General features: G+C 33.6%; 7 protein-coding genes, 4 non-coding genes and 1 pseudogene across 12 annotated transcripts; 8 read left to right on the top strand and 4 right to left on the bottom strand.

The window, feature by feature from the left end:
• Window positions 1-351: 351 nt before the first annotated feature.
• Window positions 352-847, bottom strand: C16D9.9 (Neuropeptide-Like Protein). The gene is made up of 2 exons (NM_072729.4): window positions 652-847; window positions 352-602 (listed from the first exon to the last, which is right to left on the bottom strand). The coding sequence occupies exons 1-2, from the start codon at window positions 725-727 to the stop codon at window positions 493-495; spliced, it is 186 nt and encodes a 61-aa protein (NP_505130.1). The 5' UTR covers window positions 728-847; the 3' UTR covers window positions 352-492.
• A 674-nt stretch (window positions 848-1521) lies between these two features.
• On the top strand, window positions 1522-3780 carry C16D9.8 (uncharacterized protein). Its single transcript, NM_072728.3, has 3 exons — window positions 1522-1645; window positions 1765-1925; window positions 3550-3780. The coding sequence occupies exons 1-3, from the start codon at window positions 1539-1541 to the stop codon at window positions 3696-3698; spliced, it is 417 nt and encodes a 138-aa protein (NP_505129.1). The 5' UTR covers window positions 1522-1538; the 3' UTR covers window positions 3699-3780.
• On the bottom strand, window positions 3773-5772 carry pana-1 (Apple domain-containing protein; the record flags this gene model as incomplete). Its single annotated transcript, NM_072727.7, has 4 exons — window positions 3773-4036; window positions 4576-4713; window positions 4760-5548; window positions 5597-5772. 4 exons carry the CDS (start codon window positions 5770-5772, stop codon window positions 3943-3945), a joined length of 1197 nt encoding a protein of 398 aa, NP_505128.1. The 3' UTR covers window positions 3773-3942.
• Window positions 5773-7011: 1239 nt separating this feature from the next.
• Window positions 7012-8259, top strand: srt-25 (annotated as a pseudogene). The gene is made up of 6 exons: window positions 7012-7067; window positions 7130-7669; window positions 7715-7843; window positions 7899-8037; window positions 8080-8156; window positions 8198-8259. Coding segments are annotated over exons 1-6 (1003 nt in total).
• Window positions 8260-10405: 2146 nt separating this feature from the next.
• On the bottom strand, window positions 10406-10759 carry C16D9.15. The gene has a single exon (NR_069068.1). It is a non-coding gene; the product is annotated as an Unclassified non-coding RNA C16D9.15 (non-coding RNA).
• A 4020-nt stretch (window positions 10760-14779) lies between these two features.
• On the top strand, window positions 14780-16977 carry C16D9.6 (N-acetylgalactosaminide beta-1,3-galactosyltransferase). The gene is made up of 6 exons (NM_072725.4): window positions 14780-14864; window positions 15078-15229; window positions 15294-15615; window positions 15946-16181; window positions 16493-16631; window positions 16679-16977. The coding sequence occupies exons 1-6, from the start codon at window positions 14799-14801 to the stop codon at window positions 16784-16786; spliced, it is 1023 nt and encodes a 340-aa protein (NP_505126.2). The 5' UTR covers window positions 14780-14798; the 3' UTR covers window positions 16787-16977.
• Window positions 16978-17126: 149 nt separating this feature from the next.
• C16D9.10 lies at window positions 17127-17200 on the top strand. Its single transcript, NR_001521.2, has one exon. It is a non-coding gene; the product is annotated as a small nucleolar RNA C16D9.10 (small nucleolar RNA).
• Window positions 17201-17513: 313 nt separating this feature from the next.
• On the top strand, window positions 17514-17609 carry C16D9.13. The gene has a single exon (NR_069067.1). It is a non-coding gene; the product is annotated as an Unclassified non-coding RNA C16D9.13 (non-coding RNA).
• On the bottom strand, window positions 17524-17607 carry C16D9.t4. The gene is given in 2 exon segments: window positions 17524-17559; window positions 17571-17607. It is a non-coding gene; the product is annotated as a tRNA-Tyr (tRNA).
• Window positions 17610-19530: 1921 nt separating the features above from the next.
• Window positions 19531-21409, top strand: C16D9.5 (Alpha-1,6-mannosyl-glycoprotein 6-beta-N-acetylglucosaminyltransferase). The gene is made up of 8 exons (NM_072724.3): window positions 19531-19559; window positions 19836-19945; window positions 20006-20273; window positions 20318-20748; window positions 20797-20857; window positions 20909-21032; window positions 21079-21186; window positions 21231-21409. Exons 2-8 carry the CDS (start codon window positions 19847-19849, stop codon window positions 21316-21318), a joined length of 1179 nt encoding a protein of 392 aa, NP_505125.2. The 5' UTR covers window positions 19531-19559; window positions 19836-19846; the 3' UTR covers window positions 21319-21409.
• Window positions 21410-22189: 780 nt separating this feature from the next.
• On the top strand, window positions 22190-24159 carry C16D9.4 (Alpha-1,6-mannosyl-glycoprotein 2-beta-N-acetylglucosaminyltransferase). The gene is made up of 7 exons (NM_072723.7): window positions 22190-22299; window positions 22426-22681; window positions 23065-23495; window positions 23542-23602; window positions 23646-23769; window positions 23839-23946; window positions 23989-24159. Exons 1-7 carry the CDS (start codon window positions 22213-22215, stop codon window positions 24074-24076), a joined length of 1155 nt encoding a protein of 384 aa, NP_505124.2. The 5' UTR covers window positions 22190-22212; the 3' UTR covers window positions 24077-24159.
• Window positions 24160-25059: 900 nt separating this feature from the next.
• Window positions 25060-26234, top strand: C16D9.3 (uncharacterized protein). The gene is made up of 5 exons (NM_001383354.1): window positions 25060-25146; window positions 25196-25672; window positions 25716-25830; window positions 25880-25984; window positions 26027-26234. Exons 2-5 carry the CDS (start codon window positions 25540-25542, stop codon window positions 26127-26129), a joined length of 456 nt encoding a protein of 151 aa, NP_001370441.1. The 5' UTR covers window positions 25060-25146; window positions 25196-25539; the 3' UTR covers window positions 26130-26234.
• The last annotated feature ends 133 nt before the right edge of the window (window positions 26235-26367 follow it).

Here is a 26367-nt window from a genome sequence, read left to right as displayed (position 1 = left end):
AGAATTTTTGGCGCGTATCTAAAGTTGAGTGTCATGATGCTCTAACACCTGAGTTGCGCCTGATGAAGAGAAGTATGCACTAAACCTTTCACGAGAGTAAAAATTGTAGGGCAAACCTTCTGTTTACCCTCTACCATAAAGACTATTTTCTTTTTCATTTTCTCCTATGTCTTCATGTAATGTCCAATTTTTTTCGATTATTTTCATTTCCTTTATTTTTTAGAATTAAAAGTTTGGAAATGAACTATGTAGGGCGAACGGAGGGTTAGGCATAAGGTAGAATAGAGTTAGGGAAGAGCAGGGTAAAATGTTACCTTTGTAGAAGGCTCACACCTGACGCAGTTGCATAACACAAACTTTTTATTATCGAATTAGTTTTACTATTTCCATCAATGAAAATGAATCCCGGCCCACTGATCTTTATTTATATACTTTTTTAAAAAATTTGATGAAACAAAGTTAATCTCTTGTTATTTATTTTTGAAATTGAAATTAATTTGCCAACATGTCGATCAGCCCACTGTCTGCAACATCCTCAAAAGCTGGAGACGAGACACGAGTTTTCCTCCACATCTTTTGACGCCAAGCTGGACCGTAATTAGCTGAAAATTATGAAAACTACAAAAATATGAATAATCGTTCAAGATTTACCCATCATTCTATATTGTGCATCAACCAGAACAAGAACCAGGAGAAAAACTAAAATAATTCGGAGAGTAGATTGCATTTTTGAAAATTACCTGAAATAAAAACTCAAATTGAAACGCAAAAAGGGATGACGAGGAATAAACGAAAAAAACATGCGGAAGCTAACAAGGACAGGGCTTAAATAGGTGAAGAAACCCGGATCTTTGAATTATGTGTACACATTACCTAATAACAAAATTAGAATGTCTAGAGTAATTTGTCTGAACTTTGAATGTATACATTCCAGTTCCGAAAGATCAGAGCATTCAAGGAAACCAATAATTCAAGCCAGAAACAATGCTATGAAAATAATGTTGCTAAACTGTCGATATTACAAGATACGGTCAAAATATTTCGGTTTAAATCCTTGGCAAGGTTGTTGGCCGTCAATAGTAAATTAGGGAGTAAAAACCGATTGTCGATTAGTGTGCAATTGACAGAGATATGAACTATTAGTTGTGCATTATTTATAAAAAACTACTATGCCCCGCCCAACAGCTGATAATCGAAACAAAACTCCCAAAACCCAGTTTTCAAGTTCAGATCACATCTAATTTAAATGAGGAATTCTGAAATTGCAGCTGCCAATATCTCCTCAAATTGTTTAAATGATGTGGACTCCTAATTGTATTCCACATGGAGTTTCGCTCATTTCACCTGTCATGTTTTGTTCTTCAAATGGTTTACAAACATAAATAAATCATGAATCCAATTAGTGAAAATTCTCGGTCACACATCGAGATTTCTTAGGACACTTGTCAATGAAAATTGACTTTGAGAAAAAAACCGGTTAATAAATACACTATAAAATAACTAGGAGAGATGGTTTCAGGTAATTTCTAAATCAAAGAATGATAAGTCACACTTCGAAATTATTAGTTTTAATATCAATAATATTTGTTGAAGCTCGTGGTCGATACGAATATATCGAAGAATCAGATCTTCCAGCTTTCTATTCGTGAGTTTTAGAGAATTTATCAGTAAATAATGAAGTTATGAAACGCTGTTTTTTAACACCAAACTAAACCATCTTTAGGATAAAAATGAGCAAAAAAACGTATTTCCTCATATTTTCAGAATGAGAAGCGCTCAAATGGCTCAAAAAGCACAGCTCGCTCCACAGCTGGCAGCAATCCCACAGGACCCTTATCAGCAGTACATTCCTTACCAAATGTATCAACAATTTGAAATACCTCAGCAATACAGCCCATTTGCGGTGTATAGTCCTGTATATAGACGTGAGTTGTTATGAAAATAGTGAAAACAAATAGTGAACAAAAACTTTAATAATTCAATTATTCTGAAATGCATCCCAAGGGTGCTTTCAGTCAATCGGAAGAAGTCTGAAATCGTGTTGGAACAGATTTTCTCTCTTTTGAACTTATGTTTGTAACAAAACGTATTCCTGGAATATCAACTTTTAAAAAATTTGAATATAATTTTAAGTATATAAATCTTTTATTTCCTGGCCAAAACTAAGTTTGGAAAAAGTTTTTGATTGAATTTCATTCCAAACGTTAAACTATTAGTGAAAAATGTAGCCAGTATGTACGTAATTTTCGTACTTCCTGGAACTAAATTTAGTTATAAAAGATATTGTCCCAAATTAAATTAAACCAGAAGTAAAATCATTAAAAACCAGTTGAAAACTGTTCTTTTTAAATTTAAAAAATGTATGTATATCTTTTAGGGATGTGAAATCATTTTCAAAAGAGAAAGGTCTACTTAATAAGAAAACAACAATCATGGAAAGATTCTCGAGAATCTGATTTTCTTGTGAAGAACTTTTCACTGAATTTAGATTAATGAAAAGAAGAATAATAGAATGCCCACGTACCTATTCATTAGAAAATGGATGACTCTGAATTAATAATAAAGATCCCATTTAGTTTTCTAAAAGATCAAATTTCACGTGTGTAGACAACTCGAAAGAGTATTCGGCCCTTCAAATTAAAGTTTAGTTTGATGGAAAAGCTGCCTGCAAAAAACATTGAAATGAGCCAATGACTCTGGATGAGGAGGAGGGATGATGATAGTTTCAAAGTTTCAAAGCCATGGCTTGCAAGCATTCGTTTTCGTCACGTGCGGAAATGAAGTGCTAACTGGATTTTTGGTCATATGGGTCCTCTGAGTTTTATAGATCTGGTTGTAAAAGTTTACAACCAGATGTTTTCTAAAGGGTACTAATTTTTAAAATGTTAACCGAAAAGGAAGTGTACGTGTGATTTTTCTCTGGCATTCTGGCATTCTGATTTCTATAATCAAAACACACTTATTCATCAGATTAAAAAACAACTTGAAAGTTTCATTTTGGCTATCTTTGTAGGCGCTAAACTATTCGCATTTCCGCGTTCAAAATTATCTATTCTTACCTCTTTCCTACATAAACATTTTACGGTCGTATCATCAAATCCCTAGTCTGATTACGTAATCAAAATTTTGACAAAAACGCGCTTATTGAAGATAGTCCTCAACTTAATGGTCCAGGATTTTTTCTGAGTGTAAGATATAATTCAAAATATTTACAGGATTTTGAGTAGTGTATGTGTGGAAAATAATTTGGATATTTAGTATTTAGCCTTTTTTTAGTATTCATTTTGACATCAAGGAAAAGAAAAGGAAAGAGAAATTTTCCCTATCTGCTTGAAAATGCTTCAAAATTTGAATTTCCGCTTTCGCTTCCTAGAGCGTTCGTTTTGCGTAAACAAATAGTTTGGACAATTTTTTCAAGCCAGTTTATCAAATTTGTTAGAATTAAAAACACCCGCAAACTGTCTGTGATCTAAAGACAGGGAATAAAATTATGATTTTCCCATACAAAACAATAGAATTTCCCCACATCAACTAAATATATAATTTTAGCACAAGCAGCTCCAGTAGCTCCACCTCCACAATTCCAAGCTGCTCGTCCAGCACCAATCCAGTACCATCCAATGGCATACTATCATCACGCCGGGCAAACCGGACAGCCACAAGTGGCTCCAATGCGCAAAAAGTCAGCGAAAACCTAATTTTGGTGATAATATTGGGGTTGTGAAAATATTTGTAAAATTCTAAAATGTATGTAAATAAAGAAAATGAGATTACAACAAAGAGATATGCTCTTCACATTTTATGGATTTGTGTCAGTTGTGGGAAGTTTTTTTTTCAATTAAAGTGAAATGGAATCAACGAAAACACTGAAGAGATGTAAAATGAAAATATTTGGCAGTTGGAGGAAATGGAGAATATAGAAATTGAAAAAGAATCTGAAAATCAACAATCCATTCGGTTGTGGTAAATGATGTCATCAGTAAATGAACCACCATCCGACAATCGTTTCGAGGCAAGTGCACAGAGCTCGCGTGAACTAAAATTAAATTGGAAATTAGGTAGTTTGGAAATAGAATGAGGTCATTAGTGAGGTCATACACTCACTTAAAGACAACTTCTCATAGATCTCATCTGGAGATATATAGTGTGCGGACATACGTCAGTGCACAATTAAAATCCATTTATGTATAGTTCATTACATAAACAATAGATCTCTGAGATGTAATGGTGATCTATTGTAGGGGCCCAAACGTATGTGTGCCTTTTTTTAAAGTAACCTACGCCTGTCTACACCCGAACCAACTGCCAAACTATATGTGCAGCGTTGTTTTTATTCCTTTGGTAGCCCAAAAAGTATTGTGTTCGACGAGACATGATAGCTTTGAATTTGAATAAGGGGTAGGCAGGGGTATGTAGGCAGGTGAATAAGGGGGTAGTAGGTAGGTAGGCAGTGATATGACACTAAAGCCTGCCTGCCTACCGATTAGTTCTTTTTTAAAATTACTATTGAACATAATCAAAACGTTATGGTATCTGTGAAGGTAATATAACAAAAATTATCAAATTTCAACTTACATATCAAAAGCCACAGATTGGCATTTCTTCTGCTTTACCAAGCATTTAGTGCAAAGTCTGCACATATCAGTACATTGTTCCAGTGAATAAGCTTTAACCACTCGTAATGCTTCCATTTTTCCCATTGGACGAATTTCTCTGAAACATAAAAAAAATGTGTTTTGATCTTTTCGATCCTCTTAACCTAAAACAAGATTTCACTCTTGTGTCTCTCAATCGTCTTCCGTATTCTGTTTTTGGTGTGTTCACCACATTGTAATTGTCAATAACTTTTGGAGCAATCGGTTTTTGAGTGGTTGTGGTAGTTGTAGTTGTAGTGGTTGTTGGTTTTGTAGTGAGAAGATCTTCTCGATTCTGATTACTCACAGAGTCAGATGGTCCTTCGTATCCGGATAATTGAATGTCCATGTGTGTAGATGATGAGAGAATTGACGAAAGTGTAGTCTTTTCCGTTTTCAGTGGTTCCAGTTCTCCGTCAGAACGAGAAGATTCATTTTCAGAAAACTTCGAAGATCCTTTGAAAATATCCGAAGTTTTGACAACCACTGATTTATCAGATTTATCGAGGCAACTATTTTCAAGATACAGAGATTTGTCATCATCAATGAACAAATCAGGAATATCCGCTTTCGATTGTGAAGCCAAAATACATTCTTTGTCTTTTTCATAGTACATTGCACTTTTGCATGTAATATCGTACTTGGTCTGACTGTTACTGCATTGAGCTTGACAATCATTCACAGTGGCCACGTCGCGGACAAGTTGATCAACAATTCCAATCAAAACCTTTCCAGGTGTAGATGTAAAACATCCAGACTCTGATGCTACAGTATCCCTCCTTATTGCGACACTTGGTTTGTCGAAACACGTTCTATGATAAAAGTCTGACATCGGGTTCTTCACAGTTTTCACGTCTTGTTTCGATTTTCCGTTTAACTGGCAGTTCATGGTTTTTTTCGTGTATGTGACTGATCTGAAAAAAGAAACAGCTGCTAGCAGAAATGCAAATCAAGGAACTTACTTGCATGTTTCCCTTGGCATTTCCAGACAAGCACTGAAACATTTGTCCAAGCTCAGATTTCTGAGTGATATCAGTGGCCGAGCAAACAACGACTTGTTCGGAGATTTATCAAAACATAATCTTAGAGATGACGTCACAATTGGCAAGAGTAGAATTGAAAGGATATGAAGACGCATCTGTGTATATATTAGAATAAGGTGAACTGGAGAGTATGGGTTTAGGATGAAAGTGAAGAAAGTGGAGAATGGAGAGTAAATAAAAAACAAGAAACAGTTGGTGTGACCGTGAATTTGTCTCCTGGAACTTTTGGTTCTGGAGTGATATTCTGGCATGGATTCGAAGTTGTCCCATTAACTACAGGAAATATACTTAAAAGTTAGCTAACAATATCCGATTTTCGAAAACAATAACTTTTCCAGCTTAGAAGTATATCAACAGTCAAGGTAGTAAAACTTTCAGTGAGCTACGAACAAATTGCAAATACAGCTTTTTTACTGTAAAACATTTTCAAGCCACGAAGGTCACCTTAGAACTTACAAAAGAACTTCAACACAAAAACCACGAAAAGGTTTATGGTCATTTTTCTTTCCAACCACGTATTTTATACTGCTTTTGGCACAGACTAATTTCCGGGGCAGAAAACAGTATTACAAAATAGGAATCGTAAAGAAAAAGGTGAAGTGGTTTGTTTCGAGAGCCTCCTCTTATGCATTCAGAAGGTGTGGTGTGAGACAGTTTTCAGTGGTAAAAAGTAAATTTGGCAGAAAAGGGATATTGACCTTGGTAAAGTAGTCGAGGTGACGAATCTGACAAACACATTTTCGAGGTTTGTTCCTTTTTCCAAGACAAAATTATGATTAATACAGATCTATTGGAAATGCTCAGAATTGCTGTTTTCCAATTGCTAAGAAATGTAGATTTAGCGGACATGTCACAAAAGGAATCAGAATCTAGAGAAATAGCCCTCGTTGGTTTTATTTGAATTTTTTTAGTTGACTATATCCGGACTCCGCCAATAGTACGAAATTTCCGTTTGACGAAGATTTTCGAACATTGAAGATATCTGAATTCTCAATATTTACACTACACATTCCCTGCTTCAGATATGAAAAACATTTCAGATTTTTTTTAATTTGACGTGGCAAGTGCTCTATCTCGTCATGCCTCTATCTCGTGTTATTACTTTTGATCTACAATTACTTCAAAAACACGGAAGGAAGTAATAATAAGATGGGATTGTATTCGATTTCTTCACAACAAGTTTTTCAATTGACGTGAGAAAGAGAAAATATTTAAATAGCATCAAAATTTACTGATGCACATAACAAATTCGTTTTTGTTTTTTGGTAACAGGTATAGTAGTCAGATCATATGCATCTTTTGGTCACTAGACACTTTTTTCAGAACGTTGCTCAATGAATAAAGTTATTCAATATGGAGGAGTTGAACAAATTCCTTTATATAATTGCAGGTAACATATTTAAAATTATACAATTTCAATCTCAAGTACTTTTTAGAGTATTTACTTTTCAGTGCAATGTCTGCCGAAGCATGGTCTGCATCATTCGGTGTTAAACGTCCGATTCTTGGAATCATCAGTATCACGTATGGTATTTTTATGGTATTTTTATGGAAGTTTTATTTGTTCCATGTCTATTTGTAATCCTAGACAATGATTTATTCCGAATGTCCTGTTACAAAATAATGTTTGTGGTTGGTATAGTTGACATGTTGGCACTGTCAATGAACTCTATTTCAACTGGGCTACTTGCCTATCAAGGAGCTGTGTTCTGTACTTATCCAGTTTTCATTTACTTTTTGGGCCTTGCTGGGCTTGGATTGTGGTGCTGTTCATGTTTTATGAATATCTTGCTCCTAGTTAATAGAACTATGAACATTGCAAACTCGTCCCTTTCCCGCTACTTTTTTGACGGGTATCGAACTTATATAGCTCTACTTGCTCCAATAATTTATGGCCTCTATTTTGTTTTCTTCACACCAACCTGTATGTTTTCCTCTCGGTACTATGCCTGGTTCTACGATCCATTTATTTTTCCTAACATGACTTCACAGGTTTGATCGACTTGGATAATTTGAATTTTTATATTCATTCTTCAGTATACCAACATTCCACATGGAGTGAATAATCTGATGATAATGTGCGGAACGTTTGTATTTTACGGATACATTACGATCCTTATTTGGAAAGCGAGAAAAACTGGAAACTCGCACGACTTGAGTAGTCAGGTATGACTTTCTTTAAACCCACAAAGTAGTTGATTCTGAAATTATTTACTTCCAGTCCTATCAAATTCTGTATCAGTCGATAGCTGTTTGTTTTATCAATCAAGTGTCATCTAGTGTCTATGTAATAATGAATTTTGTCCTGGTTCCAGAATGGATTATAGTTCTTGCACAACTACTATGGCAACTTGATCATGGTAGTTAGATAAGAAAATTCAAAGTTTTAGGCATATTTTCAGGAAGCCCAGTTATAATCTACTTGACTATGAATCCAACAATTCGTTCAAGATTTTTCGAGAAAATAAAATGGCGAATGGTAATGTAAATTCTTGTCAATACCCTCAAATATTCATTTAGAGATGCACGTCGTCGGTGCAGCCAACATCTGTTCGGAACGCATCGTCGTATAAATTGTGAATATTTTACCATACATATTTTGTGTATAAATTTTTTTACACATTTGTTTACACTTATTTAACGATCAAAAGAAAAATAGTAGAAATACTGATAGGGAACATACTTTAAATTATTTTTGAGGGCCTGCTTTGACACCCATTTCAGTTTTTGAAGCATCCCGAGATCATGAAAACAAAACACAGTTTCTTCAGAGTTCTAGAAGACCACCCATTGCTTGAGCTTTTAGCATTTTTCACGTCACAAACGTTTTCTGTACCTCTTCTATTATTCACCCCACCTTTTGTGTCATTTTGCAACACCTCACGTATTTTTTCGTCATTGGTAAAATGATCTCATTGGAATACCAGAATCCCTGTCATATGCTGCTTTTTGACGTCTTAAATTAAGAAAGAAAAGGCGAGGAAGAACATCCTAACAAAATTTAGATGTGTTGTGTTGTTAGTCTAAAAACGAAAAAAAACGTTGTTTCTTGACTCTCTCTTCCTTTCTCACTCACTTTTTCATTGACATTCTAAAATAGCACAACAAGAGACAGGAAACCTCTAGGAATGGCGGGGTATTAGGTGGGTTCCTTCCATCAAGCTAAAGCTATTTTTTGTTTTCCATTTTCTACTGAACCTTCTTTTGTTTTTGTTTTTTGTGTGTCGTTGATTAGGGTCAAGAGCACTCTTCGCTTCTCCTTCGAAGAAAGAAATGCAATAAGTATGGAAAGCCTTTCACAAAATTTGCATTCTCTCATAAATGTTCAATTGTATTTGAATCACAGTTTTGTTAAATTTTTAGTTAAATTTTTATTCAGAAAATCACTTGTCCAAATTTCTGGTATGTAGGTCTGTGAGAGTTTTTTTAAAATTACATGCAAGTCAGAAAACTTTGTGGAACTTCAAGAAATACCAACACTGTTTTTTTTTTGAGATATGGTGAAAATACAAAATTTCCACATTTTTTTCAGTTACTTGCAAATACGGTTGCTCGATCGTTTTCATCGCATATTGTGTCAAAAAATATATAGTTGGCCTGTAAAAATGCCCAGTTTCTGATTTTGATAACCCTATAAAAATCGCTATATAAATTTTGAAGGCCTTGCAGGTAAAAGAATTGTCAACATTTGTTTGGCCGCAACAGTTTTACCCTCGGGTTGTTGGTCCACCTTCAGCCACAGCTGGATGCTAAAAAAAGCGCTGATCATATTCATTCCCTCGAGATAAACTATTTAGTAATTCTCGTTGAGCAGCTCTAAACTTTCTAGTTTTCCTGTATATTTAAGTGACAATCTAATTTGTTCAAATTCAGGTTTCAAAATTTACGTTCGTTGACAACACTCTGCGGTATTTGGGAAATTTCCATAAATTTATGAGTCTATAAAAATTCGAACAGTTCCGTTTCAGTCTGCAAAGAATGGGACAAAAATTTAGTAATCCGATTTGCCACCCACCCAATGTCAACATGTTTGTTTTTTTTCCAAAAAACCACTGCTCGTCATATTTTCTCTTCCTCCTCGCACCACCAACTCTCTCCAACTCTTTTTCGGAATCCATGCCCTATTCATGACAATTGCCATACCTTTTTATTTTGCCACACATCCTGCGTCTCTTCGTCATTGCCTTATGTCTTCTATTTTCCGTAAAAAGACTTGCGCAACATCTCTCCGTCAACCACCAGTCGCCGCAATCCTTTTCAGGTTTTTCGCACATGTACATGCAAATAAGGTCAATTTTCTTCTTTTTCTGCTGCACTACTTTCATTTCACTTTTCTTCAATTCAAGTCGCGGAAATAATTTAATTCCAGTTTTTTTTCCGGAAAACACAGCTTTTAGTGATGTATGTTTAGAATACCATTCGTCTGAAATTTATTTCCAGTTTTTCAGAAATTATTTTTCCAACAAACAAACAACACAGTTTTCCATGAATTAATCTCTGAGGTTTCATCTATGTCCTTTCCGTTCTATTTTTCCGTTTTCTGTCTGAATATCGAAAGCTGATCTCCACTTACATTTCCCACGACAATGTCTTATCACATCATTCTCTTGTGGCTGAAATGTGATGCAAAGTAAACAGAGAAAATTTCAGATAAATAACGCGTGTTTTCTCTTTGTGCTCTACGGATATGATTCGTAATTTCCTTGAATTTTTTGATGTGTATTGGTTTCTACAAGCCTGTCAGTTATTAGATTAAAAAACACGGAACAACTTGCACTTTTCCCATCACCTTGTAATATGATACTCCGATCAGGTGCACTATTTCATAGCTTAAATATAATTATAGGATTCAACTCGCCAAAAATATAAAATGTTGTGGAAAAGTTTATTAGAAAGTGCGAAGCGAACCCAAAAATCAGGAAGACCTAAGTATAAAACATGACCTCCTTTCAGCAAATCTATTTCTTCAAGTGACTGATACCTCCCTCGAGAGATATTTCACTTTTTTTCAAACTTCACACATATCATTTGTACTTTCACACTTTTTCCAATTTTCAAAAGACGCTTCACAATTTCGCTGAGAGGCAAAAATTAGTGATAGTTTGCAATTACACATTGAGAGCATCAATTAGAAACAAATTATTTCGGCCTCGGAAACCCTTTTGGTCTCTCAAACTGTGTGTAGATTCAGCGACAATGGCAAAACTCATTGGTCTACGAATCAAAGATTCATGTTCATCAGAATCCGAGTAGTAATCCAATTTGCACAACATTGGGTTATATTTCTATGTCTCCGCATTCATCGCATTTCACCACTGCTTCTCTGTCTAATTTCATAAATGTTGCAGGCACAATTTGTGCTCATTGCAAAGAGAAAGAAGCTGCTCGTTAGGAAATGTACTACTATAAGCACACATACTTTTTTCAATGCTTCTGAAAGTTTGATCCACTTTTTCATTTTACGACTAGAAAAATGTCCTTTTTTTTAAACTATTTCATTGGTTGTTTTGTTGGAAACATCGTAAAAGTTGAAATCGAGAATTCGACAATCTAGAACGCGTTTCACAAAAAACTTTTATGATAGTCTAGGTCACACTTACAACTTTGCCCAATATTACTTCGGTATTTGGTGTTTGGATAATCATTCGTGAAATTATCAGTTTGGCTTTTGCTGTTGAAGGTTGCACGTTCTCAACACCATAAACACTTTTGCGTGGGAATTTTAAAATTTTTCGCTTGAAATTTCAACACATTTTCGAAAAAATTCGGTTTTATTTCCAATAAAAAAATTGTGTTAGAATTCATTTTGAAATTTTGAAAATCAAAATGTTGCAATTGTACGTAGCAATCAGTACCAAAAAAAGTACGAATCGATTTCAAAAAAAATTTAATATGACCACCAATCAGAATTGTATAATGATTCATTGCTCTTATCTTGTTATTTTTATCTTTACGCCAATTGTATCATTCTTCCACTTCAGGTTGCTCCGTAGGAAAATACTTCATTCCACCAGACCCACCATATATTTTTCGCCATGTGTCCTGCCGTCCATCCATTTCCTCACCCTCAACATCCTTCATTTTCTTTTCATCTCATTCTTCTCTAAATTCACCGCTCATTTCACACCATTCTCCATGTTTTTCTGTTGTGTCTAACCACCTAAATCTCCTGTTACCTCGATGCTTTCATCCGCCATTCGCCAGTCTTTTTTGGGTTGAGTACGAATTTTGATCACTGAATTTTGGTTTTTGAAAGCTCGATTTGAAAACTTATTCAAAAATGTTGCAATTCAGTTTCAAATTTTAAAATTAATTGTGACAAAGCTAAGTGAGACCTGGAAATTAATATCTTTAGAACTTTCACTTTTACATTTCCGATTTTTTATAATTTTTATAATGTTGAGAATTTGAATTTACAAGTTCATAGAGCTACAATTTTTACAGTGTCAGATTTCCTTTGAAAAGCCTTTCCACCTTCACATCTTTGAACCTGAACATTATTTTTATGCGAAACTCATAAAAGTTCAGTTCACTGGAGCAATGATTTTTTTCTTCAAAAAACCTTAGTCATGGACGAGTGGGAGGAATTGGGGTTGTAGAAGTAAGGGGGAGAATGGCTCATGTGTTTTCAAAACAGCTGACAGGTGTAGTGCACATGGTGGTGATATGGGTGATATGTGATAAAGAAGAAAACGATTGTTTTATCGTTTTTATAATGATTTATTTTGATGTTTTGAGTGACACGCTTAATTATCCTGTGCAACAAAAAGAAGAATTTGTTTATTTTAATTTATGTTTTGAGAAGAAGAGTATACTCCTCAGCCTTTTTCATGTATTTTCATATGATTTTTTCTTCTCCTTTTTATGGGCACGTAGTCCCATCTAACCGAAAAAATCCCTCTCAAATTGTCCTCCATTCCAATCTTTGATCGTCTCATGTCTTTTTTCTATCTTATTTGGAATGGCGGGGCTTCTTTGCGTCATGCTCCTTTTTTCACTGGTCCTTTTTTTGTTTTCTTCCGGATTGATTCAAAAGTTTTTGAATTTGAGAACAGCTCTGATTGCTTTTTTTATTGTTGGATTATTTGTGTACGAAAAATTTTGTAAATTTTTTATCAAATCTTGAAGTTTAGTGACAGCGAAGTAAAAGTCAAAAATTACATCCATGTAAGATTTGCAGTAAAATTAGTAAATTGCTCAGATTTCACCTATTATAATTTTTAAAATCGCCCAAAAAAATTGTTTTTTCCAAGTTTCATCTTATATTTTAATTATGTTTCAATGATGTACATTTATTTTTTGAGTTTTGGTATCTTTTGGAATTTTTACAATTCGAGAGATTCTTTTTAGTTTTTCATTTTTATTTTTGTTTTTTGATCAAATTCGAGTATTTTCGATTACTGTAAAGTTACTCCTCATTTAAGGAAAAACAAAAATTTTTCAAAATGATCTATAATAATTAATTCCCACGAACTTTTTAAAATAATTTTTAAAATTTTTATATATCATTAAAATAGTTTGGCTACACTCGAAAAAACGAAGCCGAGTTTTTTCGGAAAGTGGGTTCCTTTACTTGGTAGAATTACCCAGTTTGACTTCTTACTGTCCGCAGTTTTTCATAGTTTGCTGTAACCTTCAGACTGTCATATAATTGGATAAAACCCAATGTTTTGAAAAAAAAAGAGTTCCATAAATGTTTTTGTTGGATATACGTTTAAACCGCCAAAAAAGTGAAAATTAACATCCGTTCATCATTTTGAATTCCCATTCTATTCTGAAAAAACTTTTGAACGGTTATTGAATTTTTATTTTCCTATATCTATTTTTTTTTTGTGTGCCATCACAAACTTCTCTACAAATCTATAAAACAACTTAAGATTTTATTTTCCCACATACAAATCCATTCGTTTTCTCTTCTAATTTTTCTTTGTTTTCCTTCTCTTTTTCTTCATTTTTTTTTACCAACTCCACAAACTTTTCTCGCCCAACTATTCCCCAAATATCTTCATGACTGGTGGTGGCGGTCCATTGGATGATGTATAGATTGGAAAGTGACACGAGAAGAGAGACCTCCTCTAGACATATGCTTATGATGATGACACGGAAAACTTTCAAAAGAGCACTTTGAGATTGCTGGTGCACATGGACAGAAGGAAAATTTGAGGAAGAAAAAGAAAAAGCTCTAGCACATACTAACACGCGAACATAAATTGTGACACTGGGAGAAAGATGATGATGGAGGATGGGTGCCAAAAAGAAACTTTTTGATGGTCTTCTTTTTAAACTGACATCTTACTTTTGAGGACTTTTAAGTTTTTTGGTGTTTGAGAATAAATTACCGAATAAGAAAAACTTTCGAAAGAATTCTGTATTCGCCTAGTTCCAATTTCACTTCCCACGCTTTTGTATGAGATTTGAACGATGGAGCGCGTTTGTGCTGTAGACAGGTTTTAAAATTTGCTTGTTGTTTATTATAGTGATTTTATTGAGAGTTCAAATTGAAAGTTAATCAGAAAAAGCGTGCTCCTTCGAACAACGCTCTGCAAGAAGCGTAGGAATTCAAATTAAAATTAGGTTGAAACACGGGTTGCCATCTTTTCCCAGCTTCGGTCGATCTCTGAAAATTTTGGAAACTTGTGTCATTGGTACTCTGACTTCGTGAAATTAAACTTGTTTACAATGTTTAAATCCACGTGTTGTTTTTAATTATGATTTCTTTAGATTCTAATTTTAACTTCGAGCCAAATATGATTGTTGAAAACTAGACCTAGCAGAACTCAACATCACAATTTTCACAATTTTTTTCCTTTCGTAATCAGGGTTTTTTCTCGTTTTCTAAGAATTCAGTTATATCAGTAAATCACCATAGTAACCAAAATTTGTGTCACTTATCTTTACACCCCCTTTTCTCTCTTTTTTTTTGTGTGTTGCACACAATGCTTCTTGAGTCCTTTTCTACCTCTGGCTTCTCATTCCGACTCCCCACGATACCTTTCACGTTCCGCTATTTCCCCGTTTTTATTCTATAAAAAATGCATAGAAATCGTAAATTTTCTCGTTTTCATTGGGTTAGGTGGTCACAGAAAATAAGTTTTCTAACAATTCAAATTTTTAGAAAACAATGGTGCAGTGTGGTAACATTAGGACGCTGATATGCAATTCAGAAGAGGATTACAATATTTATGATGTAAGTTTGAATGTCAGTATTATAAGTAAGGTGGCTCTGGAAATCTGGGAAATTCTGGGAACCACGGGTAAAATTTCAGTCACATTTTTGGTAATCAGCCAAATTAAACAAACACATTTTATTTTCTTAGAATACTCAAGCATTTTTAGACAAGTTTCCCACTGGCAATATCATATTAAATTTTGGTTTTTTTTTAACTTTACACATTTACAGGACGAATTCGATTCCCTTGGATCTCTCAAGAAACCTCGAAATAAGAAACTCTTCATTTCGACAATCGCCTTAGCGTTTCTTATTCTTGCAGCTATTCTCATCACAATATTCCTCCTGACTAGAAATAATTCACCTAGAGCCACGTATGACAGGTTTGTATGTTTTCCACTGGGCATTTATATTTCTTTCAAAAACATTGAAAGCCCTAATTTTCAGAAAAAACGACTCAAAACTTCTGGATCTTATAGAGGTGTCACCTGCTGCTCAAAGACTACCAAAGAAAGGAAAACTGTTCTGTTGGGTTCAGACATCAACAATCTATCACGATACAAGGTCACTTGCAATTAATGAAACATGGATCCATAGATGTGATCATGGACAATTGTTCACTTCTGAGAGGTTCAATGACACAAGGATACCGTATTCAACAGTTTTCAAGGGCATTCCTGACGATTACTACAATCTATTTTTCAAAAGTCGATATGCTTTTCATCACATCTACACAAACATTTCATCAGAGTTTGATTGGTATTTGAAAGTGAGTTATTCGACACTTTTTTTGCAAAATTCAGAACAAGATCTTCTTGATCACAGTCTGCACGGTTTTAGAATAGCCTTCCAGTTCTATTGGCAGAGTTGTTCAAAAATTAGAAATTTTTTGAAAAAAAAAGTAAGATTAAACCTATTGAAACAACCGACGATTGGGTGCTGCAGTTTTGGAAATTTAAATTGCGGGGTAGACATCTGATTAAGTCGAGAAGCCTTGATTTTCTAGAGCCGGGAAGATTCTATAACTACTCTTTCAGGAACATTTATCTTTATTAATTTGTTAACCAACTATCCAAGTATCTAAACATTTGTTTTTCAGGCCGACGACGACACGTTTGTCATCGTGGAAAACCTGCGATCTTTCCTGTCAACACTGAATCCCGACGAGCCACATTATCTTGGATACGTATTGAAGCCATATCTAAAGAATGGATACAATGCAGGAGGGGCTGGTTATATTCTTTCAAGGGCCGCATTGAAAATATTCTCAGAGCAGTTGTACTCAAATGCCACGTTGTGTCCGGATGATATCTATGAGGATGTTGGAATTGCAAGGTTGGTTATTCTGAATTTTCAAGTAGATATTTGTTGGCTGAAATTAAAAATTACTTTTGCATGTCTTGAAAAATTTGTATCCCATCGCTTATACCCCGCCCACAAAATGGTCCTAACTGATAACCAAAACACAAACGTAAAAAATTGAATCAATACAAATAGATTACATCCCTCCAGACATGTTAACTAACACATTTTGTCCTACAACAAGAAGCTGGTTACACAATAGATGTACTCAATGTTTGATGAATAACATTGCTTGTTTGACATTGAAATTCATTTTGTCAAATTTGAAATAAAAATTGTTTCAGATGTCTTGCAAATGCAGGAATGTATCCAGAAGATACTCGAAACTCTCTCGGACAGAATCGGTTCAACACATTCTCGCCTTCGGATACATTCCATCAAACAAAAGCTGGCATTGATTGGGTCAAATTCAAAGAAAATAAAGTTTGTTAATTTTATACTAGAGCCCCATAAATTTCAAATATTTTCAGGGTTATGAAGCATTTGCCAATGATCTAATCTCATTTCACAAGCTTTCACCGGATGAAATCCGACTTTTCGATATTCTTCTTTATAGAACAAATAGGAAAAACGAATAGACATCAGCATCAATTTTCGGACTTTAGCCCCCAATCAATTTCCGTGATTTCCTGTGATTATCCCATTTGTATCTGTGGCACTTCATGTTCATGTTTTTCGATTCCAATCCATTTCGAATCTCGCCAAGTTTATTTTGTTACGGGTTTCTCAACTCATATCAATTTCTTTTAAATAAATTATTTTTCCGTCTCTCCGCTTGTCAACGAATACCGCAGAGTTCTCTACAATGCGATCACTCCCAAGCTCCTCCTCTTTCCCTTTCAAACGACAGCGGTCGGCGGAACTCGCAGCATGTCGGCCGCGGGTGTTTAACAGGACGCTTCCTACTCATCGAAGGCTGGGAATGATGACCTTCTGTGTAGGAATCTCAATGAGTGACTGTGACATAAAAATGCAGTAAATTCACTGACCCCAATTTTTGAAAGCTTTTCAATAAGTTTCATTTGGGCTGCTTATACTTTCTTGGAACTGTAGAAGAGTATAATGAACACAACAACATTTTGCTTTAAAAACAGGTATTGTAACTCGTAGATTGGGCAACATTGTTTAATTTTTCGGCAGCCCAGAATAACTTGATTTCGACTGATTGCGACGTCTATATTGTGCATATGAAAAAGTACATTTTCAAAAACATTGCTTTAAATTCAAGTCAATCAGTCAACGTTTTACATACTCAATAAAAATATAGATTTTAAACCCAAATTGATGAATCGCATTTAAAAATGGAAAAAAGAATTCCGTCGAGCCGGATTCGAACCAGCGACCTAAGGATACCCACTGACTCTACAGTCCTCCGCTCTACCAACTGAGCTATCGACGGCATGTCGGCGCATGTTCCGGAGGGCAATTTGAATTGTGGCAGAAGCTGGTGACACTGTTATAAAGAAAACGTGTTTCTTCGATAATCTGTATAGGTCCTATCAAAAGGTTTTCAAGACACTTCAAATATTTGTATATGATTTTCTATTGACAATTTTATGAATTGGTATTTTGGAATAAATTGTAAGGCATTCAAAAAAAAACTTCCATGGTTTACAACCATAAACCCGGAAATATGATTCCGATCTGTTGTAATCTTGCAGTTTCGAATTGAGTTTGTCTTGTATTTATTCAGCTTTTAAATCCTTATTTCAAACAAAGGCCTCCTTTCCGGTGAATTGCATATTAGTATCTCATTTTTCCCCGCAAATTCTCAATATCATATCCAATTGTAACAACTGCACAAACAAATGATCCATCAACAATTAAAAACTGAATTTGACTGTGAGTAGGTGGAGGAAAAGGAATATTTTTGAATAGACCATTTATTTGTTTCATTGTTATAGAATTTTAAACCACGTTTCTGGCTTTGTTCTTGGTATTCAGTTGAAATTAGTAATAATTCAAGGAATAGTTTACTTATTTTCGCGGTTTCAAGACAGTGGGCATGATTAACGGTTGAGATTCTACGATAAAAATTTGTCATTGTTTTTCGCACATCATTTTTCGAATTACGAAACAAAATTGGTTCATTTTCGTGCATCCAGAGAACGTTTGAAAATATGCAAAACGTTAAGCAAAAAATCGCTCAAAATGAATATCGTAATAGCTTCTACTCTCAAAATGCTTAAACATGCGGGAATTCGTGAGAAATTGATTAACAGAGAGAAGATACGGTACATTTACAGCTTCATTCATGAATTGCATGAGTTGCTTTCTCTAGATTTGCAAAAATATTTGAAACTTTATTTGAGAAAACTGATGACTTATAGTTAGAATTTTTTTCTTTTTTTTTCAAATAAATGTGTACGACTGTGGAAGGTCTGTTGTTCCGAACCCCTCTTTCGATCTTTCGATAAGTATTTTTAGTTTTAGATGATATCTGTTTCTTGAAGACAAGCTTGAAAACTTCCATAATTCTGAAACAAATTTTTGATCGAATAACTACCCCGCTTGCAAACATTATCAATTTTTCTAATTTTAGAATCAGATAGCTGATAATCAAATAAAAGTATAAAGAGTGCGGCAATGTAGACAGGCTGAAATGTCATTCGATCAAATAAGAGCGTTGCTGTGGATATTCTGAAAAATGTGCCGACTTAAAACAAAAACACTGCAGGACTTGAATAATTGATTAAAATTAAGCACAACATGTGTATTAATGGTTGGAAAAGTACACTGGGAAATTTTTAAAATGATATGTCGTTATTGTTTCTAATAGTAAGCACAATCCATACACTCTTCTTTTCGATTCTAGGTGATCGGTTTTTTCTGTCGCAGTTTTTTCCCAATGAATAAGAGACGGCTCATAAATTAGTAACTTTGTTGCCCTGGAAGCCATTCTCCGCCATTTTCAAAAGTTTTCCAAACACTTTATGTTTCGTCGAGCAAGAATATATTGTGATGCTGATCTGTGTTCTAACGTGTTGGTTTTTGCGCAAGCCTTTTTTCCGAACGTTTTCTTTGTCATCTCCATAAAATTCAAAATTTTAGATGTCGATCTTACGCCGGAGAGACTGAGAACATTTTTTTGCATGCTTCATATTTTCTTTGTAAATACCTTTTTTTGTGTAGTCATGTCAAAGTATTATAGATCGAAAGATCATTTAAAAATGAGGGTGGTTCAAAATAAGAATTTTTAGTGATTTTTCATAAATATAATTCGAAAATTAAAAATTAAAACGACGCTGACCTTCCCACGGACATACTACCCACGAATTCAAGTAAACTGGGGTGGTCTAAACAAATCAGTTCTAATTTTTGTTTTGTTCGAATTCAACGTCCCTTTTACTGGTAAGCTTCTCTCGGGCCTTCAAATGGTTAATTAATTGTTCCATAGCAAACCTCACTAACCCGAAGACTTCGGGTACATTCTTAACAAAGGTCACTTTCTTGCAAGTTTGCAGAAATATAAAAAATGCATTCTGACGTAGTAGCTGACATCTGCAGAAATAACGCCTATTCACCAACTTTAGGGCTTTTCTGATATTCGTCATTGGTTATCTATTCATTCGAATGATATTTAATCTTGAGATTCTTTTATTACATTGATCTTAAACAAAAATTCAGGCTGTCTGAACATGAAGAATTCAATGCGAGGTCCGCTTCTTTTTATCCTTGGAGTGACATTTTCCGGCTTCTTATTTTCTTTACATTACACAAGAAATAAAGATTATAAGGTAACTTTTATTATTTTGAATAACTAAAGTTCCAATAATTAAAATTTCTATGCATTTTAGGACACCGTAGCAATTCCTCGGTTAGCAATACAAACTGAACAGCTACAAGAAACTACACGAATTGCATCAAGGGTCATTTCCACGTCATCTACTAAAACACCACACGTCGCAACTCCACCCCCAGCGGCAAAAGTGGAGCCGGTGGATTGTAATTGTATATCTAAAACAACTGGAAAATCCTATAATTTCTGTTATACGGATCCGCAGAACTCAACCTCAATTGGCAAAAAGTTTGACTGTGCGAGTTTGACGATCCTAGAAAAACTTAGTAATATAATATTCAACTCCGAACCGATTTTTAATTTTTTTCAGATCTTGTTGAAAATCCCGGGCCATACGTGGATCTTGCGGATTCGGAGAAAAATTCGAAAAATATGGTATTTGTCTCCGCAGTCTCCGAAAATCATTTCAACGAGGCGACACATTCAATTGGCTCTGTTTACAAATTCTATCATAATGCTAAATTCATTTTGTATAGTCTTGGACTTAACAAATTCTATACCCAAACTATCAAAAAACAGTTTTCAAATCTCGAAGTTCGTGTTTTCAATACAAGTGGATATCCAAATTATACAAATCATTGGATGGAGTATCGATTTAAGCCATTGATTCTAGCAGAAGTTATGAAAGATTATGAAAATATATGGTGGATGGATGCACATATTTCAGTGAAGAAACCTGGTATGATTGAGAATTTATTCAAGGAAATTTCAGAAAATACAAAGAAATCAGTTACTAAAGTTGTAAGTGCATCGTTGTTAATTTTTAAAAATTGGTAAATATTGTTTCAGCCTATTTCAATTTACTATTTTATTCATTCCAGTCACAGTAACTTTGCGACTTTGTTCACAGGTAGCTAAAAACTATTCAAGTTCAGTTTTTAATCAATTATTCAAATTTCAGATTTGTTAGATTACTTCCCATCAAATTCGATTCCTCTATTAAAAGATCCCAATCTTGGTGGTCAGATGGGTGCCAATACAATGTTTTTTTCAAGGACTGAGTATACAATTCAGACTTTCAAATGGTATTTTTGATCAGTGGTTGTTTTCAACTATTGTTATTATTAACAGGTGGATCCTCTGCGCACTTGACAAGAATTGTATGAATCCCCCAGGTGCTCAAGTGTATTGTAGTTTTGCTATAGATGATAGGAATACTAAATTTGCAAACTGTTTCAGGTAAGCTAACAAATTAATGGATTCACTTTCAAATTTAATTTCAGATTCGATCAGTCTGTGATAAATCTACTGATGTTGAACGACTTCCAAGACTATAAACTGTATCGATCAAAAATTGGATCAGTCTTTTAGAATTTTATGAACAAATTTCATGTTTCTTTCGGGTTTAAATATTTTTTGTCTATAAAATTGTTTCCATTCTCTACAGATAATACACAATTTTTTTTTCCGCAGGTATAACAAAAAAAAGATAAAGCGTGTATTTTTCTCTGTTTCATGTATTTCTCACATAAACTTTGGCAGAAAGTTTATGGGTTTTTTTAAAATTCAAATCCATGACTACGAAAATTTTCGAAAACTGCTTTTGTTTTAAGTCATTTGTTAGTAAAATTCATTCTAAAATAAAAATCAATATATCATCCTTTTTAATAGATAAACTCAAAGTGTACGAGGAAACTCCCATTGATGAATCAACCACAAAATGATAACAAAGTTTGCCTATAAATGTGTATAAGGTGCGACTGATTTTGCTCTTGCCCTGTTACATGTTCTTCTTTTTCTAGACACACTAAATTTAACATGTCAGCTGTGAACATTGAACCTAAAAAGTTTTTGAAACTTCCTATTTTCAGTAATTTTTCCTGGAAGATATTCTGGAATGTAATTTCAATCAGGATCAGTTTTTTAATTTTTTTTTTTCAAAACCTGAAAAGTCCATGAAAAAAGTGATAGTTCGTATGGGAAAAGTTTTCGATACGTCATTTATAAGCCTTTCCTTTTCAATTGATACACATTATCAGTTTTTATGTGAGTATTTATTTTACAATGCGGAGTTACTGTCCAATAAGCTATTTTGACTGTTATAAACTATACAAAAAGTGATTAGTTTGTTTCTTTCCCATGATTTTTTTTTCATTTCGTAATCATCTTATCCTTCCAACTTTGAATATTTTTATGTGCTCGTTTTTTTTCTCAACTGCCGATTTCGAATGCAAATTTCCAGGATTTTTCATAATGAGAAAACCGATGCGTGACAAACTGATACTTGTCATTGGAGTCACTTTAGCTATATTTTTGATTTTATCACACTATAGTGAGGTTACCGATTATGAGGTAAGTATCAAATCTGCAACTTTGAACAGCACAAAAATCCATTATTTTTTATAATCACAGATAAAATATTTTATATTTTTACAAAAATATGTTTGCAGTATAATATTTGGATTTATAAAATTTCAGAATATTGAAGTACATCCACGTAATCTGGTCAAATCAAATGAAAAACCTCAAAGATCATCAAAAGTTATCAATACTTCATCTGAATCAAAACCAGCCCAATCTCAAATCGCAGCATCACAAAGATCTTCACCAGGCTGTGACTGCAAATCGGAAAAATCTGGAAAACATATTAACTTATGTTATACAGACCCACAGAATTTAACTTCCATTGGAAAACAATTTGATTGTGGACACTTACCCATTTTAGAGAAATTAAGTGAGTTTAAGTTAAAATTAAAAACCCAAAAACCGTACTTTCTTTGCTCGCAACTTTAAATTTGTAGAACAGTTTGTAGTGAAGTATGAAACTTATAGTTTTATTGAAAAATCTGTTATGAAATTGGTCAAAATGTTCAGAGTTTTCCAAACTAATTTTTTTTCTAGAAACTTCCAGAAAATTTTCCTGTTCACAGACACTTTTGAATTTGGCAAAAATCTCCAAAAGTTCACCCTTGTAGTAATTTTGCGAAACTCTTTAGTAGTGAAAAATATACCAACATTTTTTTTGATAGATTTCTTATAGTTCAATTTTAGTTAAGAACGATTCTCTAAAGCAAAACAATTTCGAAAACATTTAATGAAAATCAAGCATTTTTTCAGATCTCGTTGACAACCCTGGACCATTTGTAGATTTCAAAAGTACAGATGAAATTTCTAAAAACATTGTATTCGTCTCGGCAACATCGGATAATCACTATGAGCAAGCGACGAACAGCATTTCTTCAGTCTATAAAATGTATCCAAATGCAAAGTTTATATTATACAGCTTGAGTCTCAAAGAGACGTGTATAAGTCAATTAAAAGAGAAGTTTGAGAAAATCGAAGTCCGTGTGTTTGACACTAGTGGATATCCAGATTATACAAATAATTGGATGGAATATCGATTTAAGCCACTTATTGTGGCAGAAGTTATGAAGGAGTATGAATACATTTGGTGGATGGATGCGCATATTTCAGTTAAAACTGCTGGGCTTATTGAAGCATTTTCAAAAGAATTATCTGAAAATTCTAAGAAAACTGATACTAGAGTAGTAAGTGAAATTTTTTGAAAACATAATAACTCTTCTGTACTTTCAGCAAATCCCTATATACTTTTTCATTCATTCAAGTCACAGCAACTTTGCCACTTTATTTAAATGTAAGTAACAAATAACAAATATTTTATGTAATGTTTTTTGCAGCGTTATTAACGTTTTTCCCAACAAATTCCATATCACTTTTGAAAGATCCTAATCGTGGAGCCCAGCTGGGTGCAAACACTATCTTCTTTGCAAGAACCAAATACACTGTTGAGACAGTAAAATGGTCAGTCTTTAAAATATTTATTTTAGATAAATCACATATAAATTTGTTTTTAAATAATTTGTTCTTAAGGTGGGTCCTGTGTGCCCTTGACCAGAAGTGTATGAATCCACCAGGTGCTCAAGTTTATTGTCGTTTTCCAGATAATGATAGGAATACTCAATTTGCTAATTGCTATAGGTACAGTTTTACTGATATCTGAATTCGAAACAATTTTTTCAGATTTGACCAATCTGTGCTCAACCTACTGATGCTGAATGAATTTCAAGACTATAAAAAATATCATTCAAAACTTGGATCTTACTTTTAAAGTGCCAATCTTATATTATTTTGCAATTTTTTGTCCGGGCGTGCTATTTCGAAATTCGGGTTTTTAATAAATTGTTGATTTAATTTTCAAAAGAAGTCACGGACGAAAATGTTTTTTCGGAAGATATTACTACGAATCTGTCTTTTAAGTAGTCTATTTTGTGTGAGAGAGAGAGATACATGCTTTTGTTAGCAAGCAACAAAAGGAACATTTTGAGTTTTTATTTTATTTTTTTAAATTTTACTTTTTATTTGTTTATTTTCTGCTAGTATATTTGAAAAAAATTAAAGCAGTTCTCACTAACTGATTTCATGAACTGATTAACCATTATCTGATACTTACTAAACTAATTCAGGTATAATTAATTTGCCAATTGTGTCAGGTAAACATTAAACTTTTCGCACAATATTTTAAGCGTTCATTTTAGATTTGATCAATCCGTACTAAATCTTCTAATGCTCATCACTACATAGAGACATTTTTAGTAGAATTTAAATTGTTATATTATTATTTGAATTTTTGATGTTTTTGTCATGTTTGTAAAATGAATTTTTATGTCAAAAAGTCGTTTCAAATACATCTGAAATGTTTTTTTCATTCATCTAAATAATAAAAACATAAATGTTGAACAAGTGACCAACGTGGTTTTAAATTATTGACGATACTATTTTAAACAATATTCAAACGTTTCCAAGCAACTAGCTTGAAAGTTTTTCTATGCAATTTCATTACTCGACATGCACAAACGACGTCAGAAATTGTCTCAATTAACCATTAAAAAATTATTTCGAGTTCCAATCCTCCTCGTACTTGGATCAATATTTACAATTTTCTTGATTTTATTGCGTGTTATGCCTAATAGAGAAATTGTGAGTACAGTTCCAAATAGCGCACTTATTATTTGAATTTTCAGAACACTGAAAAGTTAGAGAGTTTTGATGATTATGGATGCACGTGTTGGTCCAAAAAGCATGGTGAATATGACAACTTTTGTTATATAGACCCTCAAAACTCTAGCTCCATTGGTAAAAAATTTGAATGTGGTTTGTTGGATACATTATACAAGTTGGGTAGGTTTTCTCAATGAAAGTATGTAAAATTTGGTGATTTTAATTTCAGAATTGATAGGAAAGCCTACCAACGCTGTAAAAATATCTGATAGTTTGAAATATGAAAGTGAAGTAATATTTGTTTCTGCAACTTCCGATGATCATTTCAACTATAGTTTGAAGTCGTTGGAATCCATACGAAAATTTTATCCATATCAGAAATACATCCTTTATGGTCTAAATCTGAGCACAAGTTATGTTAATTCGTTGCCCAAAGATGAAAAATTAGAATTCCGACAGTTCAATTCTTCGTGTTATCCTAACTTCGTGAACAATTGGAAGTATCACTTCAAAGGATTAATATTAGCTGAGGTACTCAGAGAATTTCCAATTATTTGGTGGATTGATGCCAATATGAAAATGATAAAACCTGATGTCATCAGCAAATTATTCAAAGAAATCGCTTCAAAGCGAATAAGTGATTATTACTCGTCGTTGATTTCTTTCCGAGAAACTGATCACAGTAACTTCGATGTTTTACATCCAGGTAAGTATTTTTTAAGCTAACAATTTTTAAGTTGAATTTTCAGACCTACTATCCTATTTTCCATCCGACTCCATTCAACTTCTACAACAAGAACGTCAAATTGGACCGGGAAATATGTTTGTTGTTCGAACAAAATATACACTGAAAATTGTAAAATGGTGGGGGAAAATATTAATTTTAAAATAATGAAATTTGATCAAAATTTAGGTGGGTCCTCTGTTCACTTACAGAGAATTGTATGAACCCTCCTGGATCTCAACTGAAATGTCATTTTGATAAAAGCCGAGAGCGTCTACATGCAAATTGCTACAGGTTAGTTTTAGTGTAGGATAATAACAAAACCAAATTATTTAGATATGATCAATCGGTAGTTAACTTGTTGTTACTTAATGATTTCAAGAAAATCGAAAAATACTTGATGAGAAGTCTGATAAATTCTTTCGAAAGGATACATTGAAATGCATTTTTCATTAAATTCAATTTACGAAAACTCGTTCCATCATTTTTTTAAATTATACTTTTTATTTGTTTATTTTCCATTAATAAAGCCAAACAAATTGAATTCGCTGTTGAAAATGTCGCACATATAAGTTTTTTGAAAAATAAATAAACAAACAAGAAATTAAAGAAATACAATTTCAGAAATAAAAGTTACCCAGACTAATGTGTGTTGGAAGGTTGGTGAAGTTAATTGA

Source organism: Caenorhabditis elegans, chromosome V, assembly GCF_000002985.6.
Source record: "Caenorhabditis elegans chromosome V".
NCBI lineage: Eukaryota > Metazoa > Nematoda > Chromadorea > Rhabditida > Rhabditidae > Caenorhabditis > Caenorhabditis elegans.
Note: the sequence above shows the minus strand (reverse complement) of the source record. Positions and strands in the feature narration are given on the sequence as shown.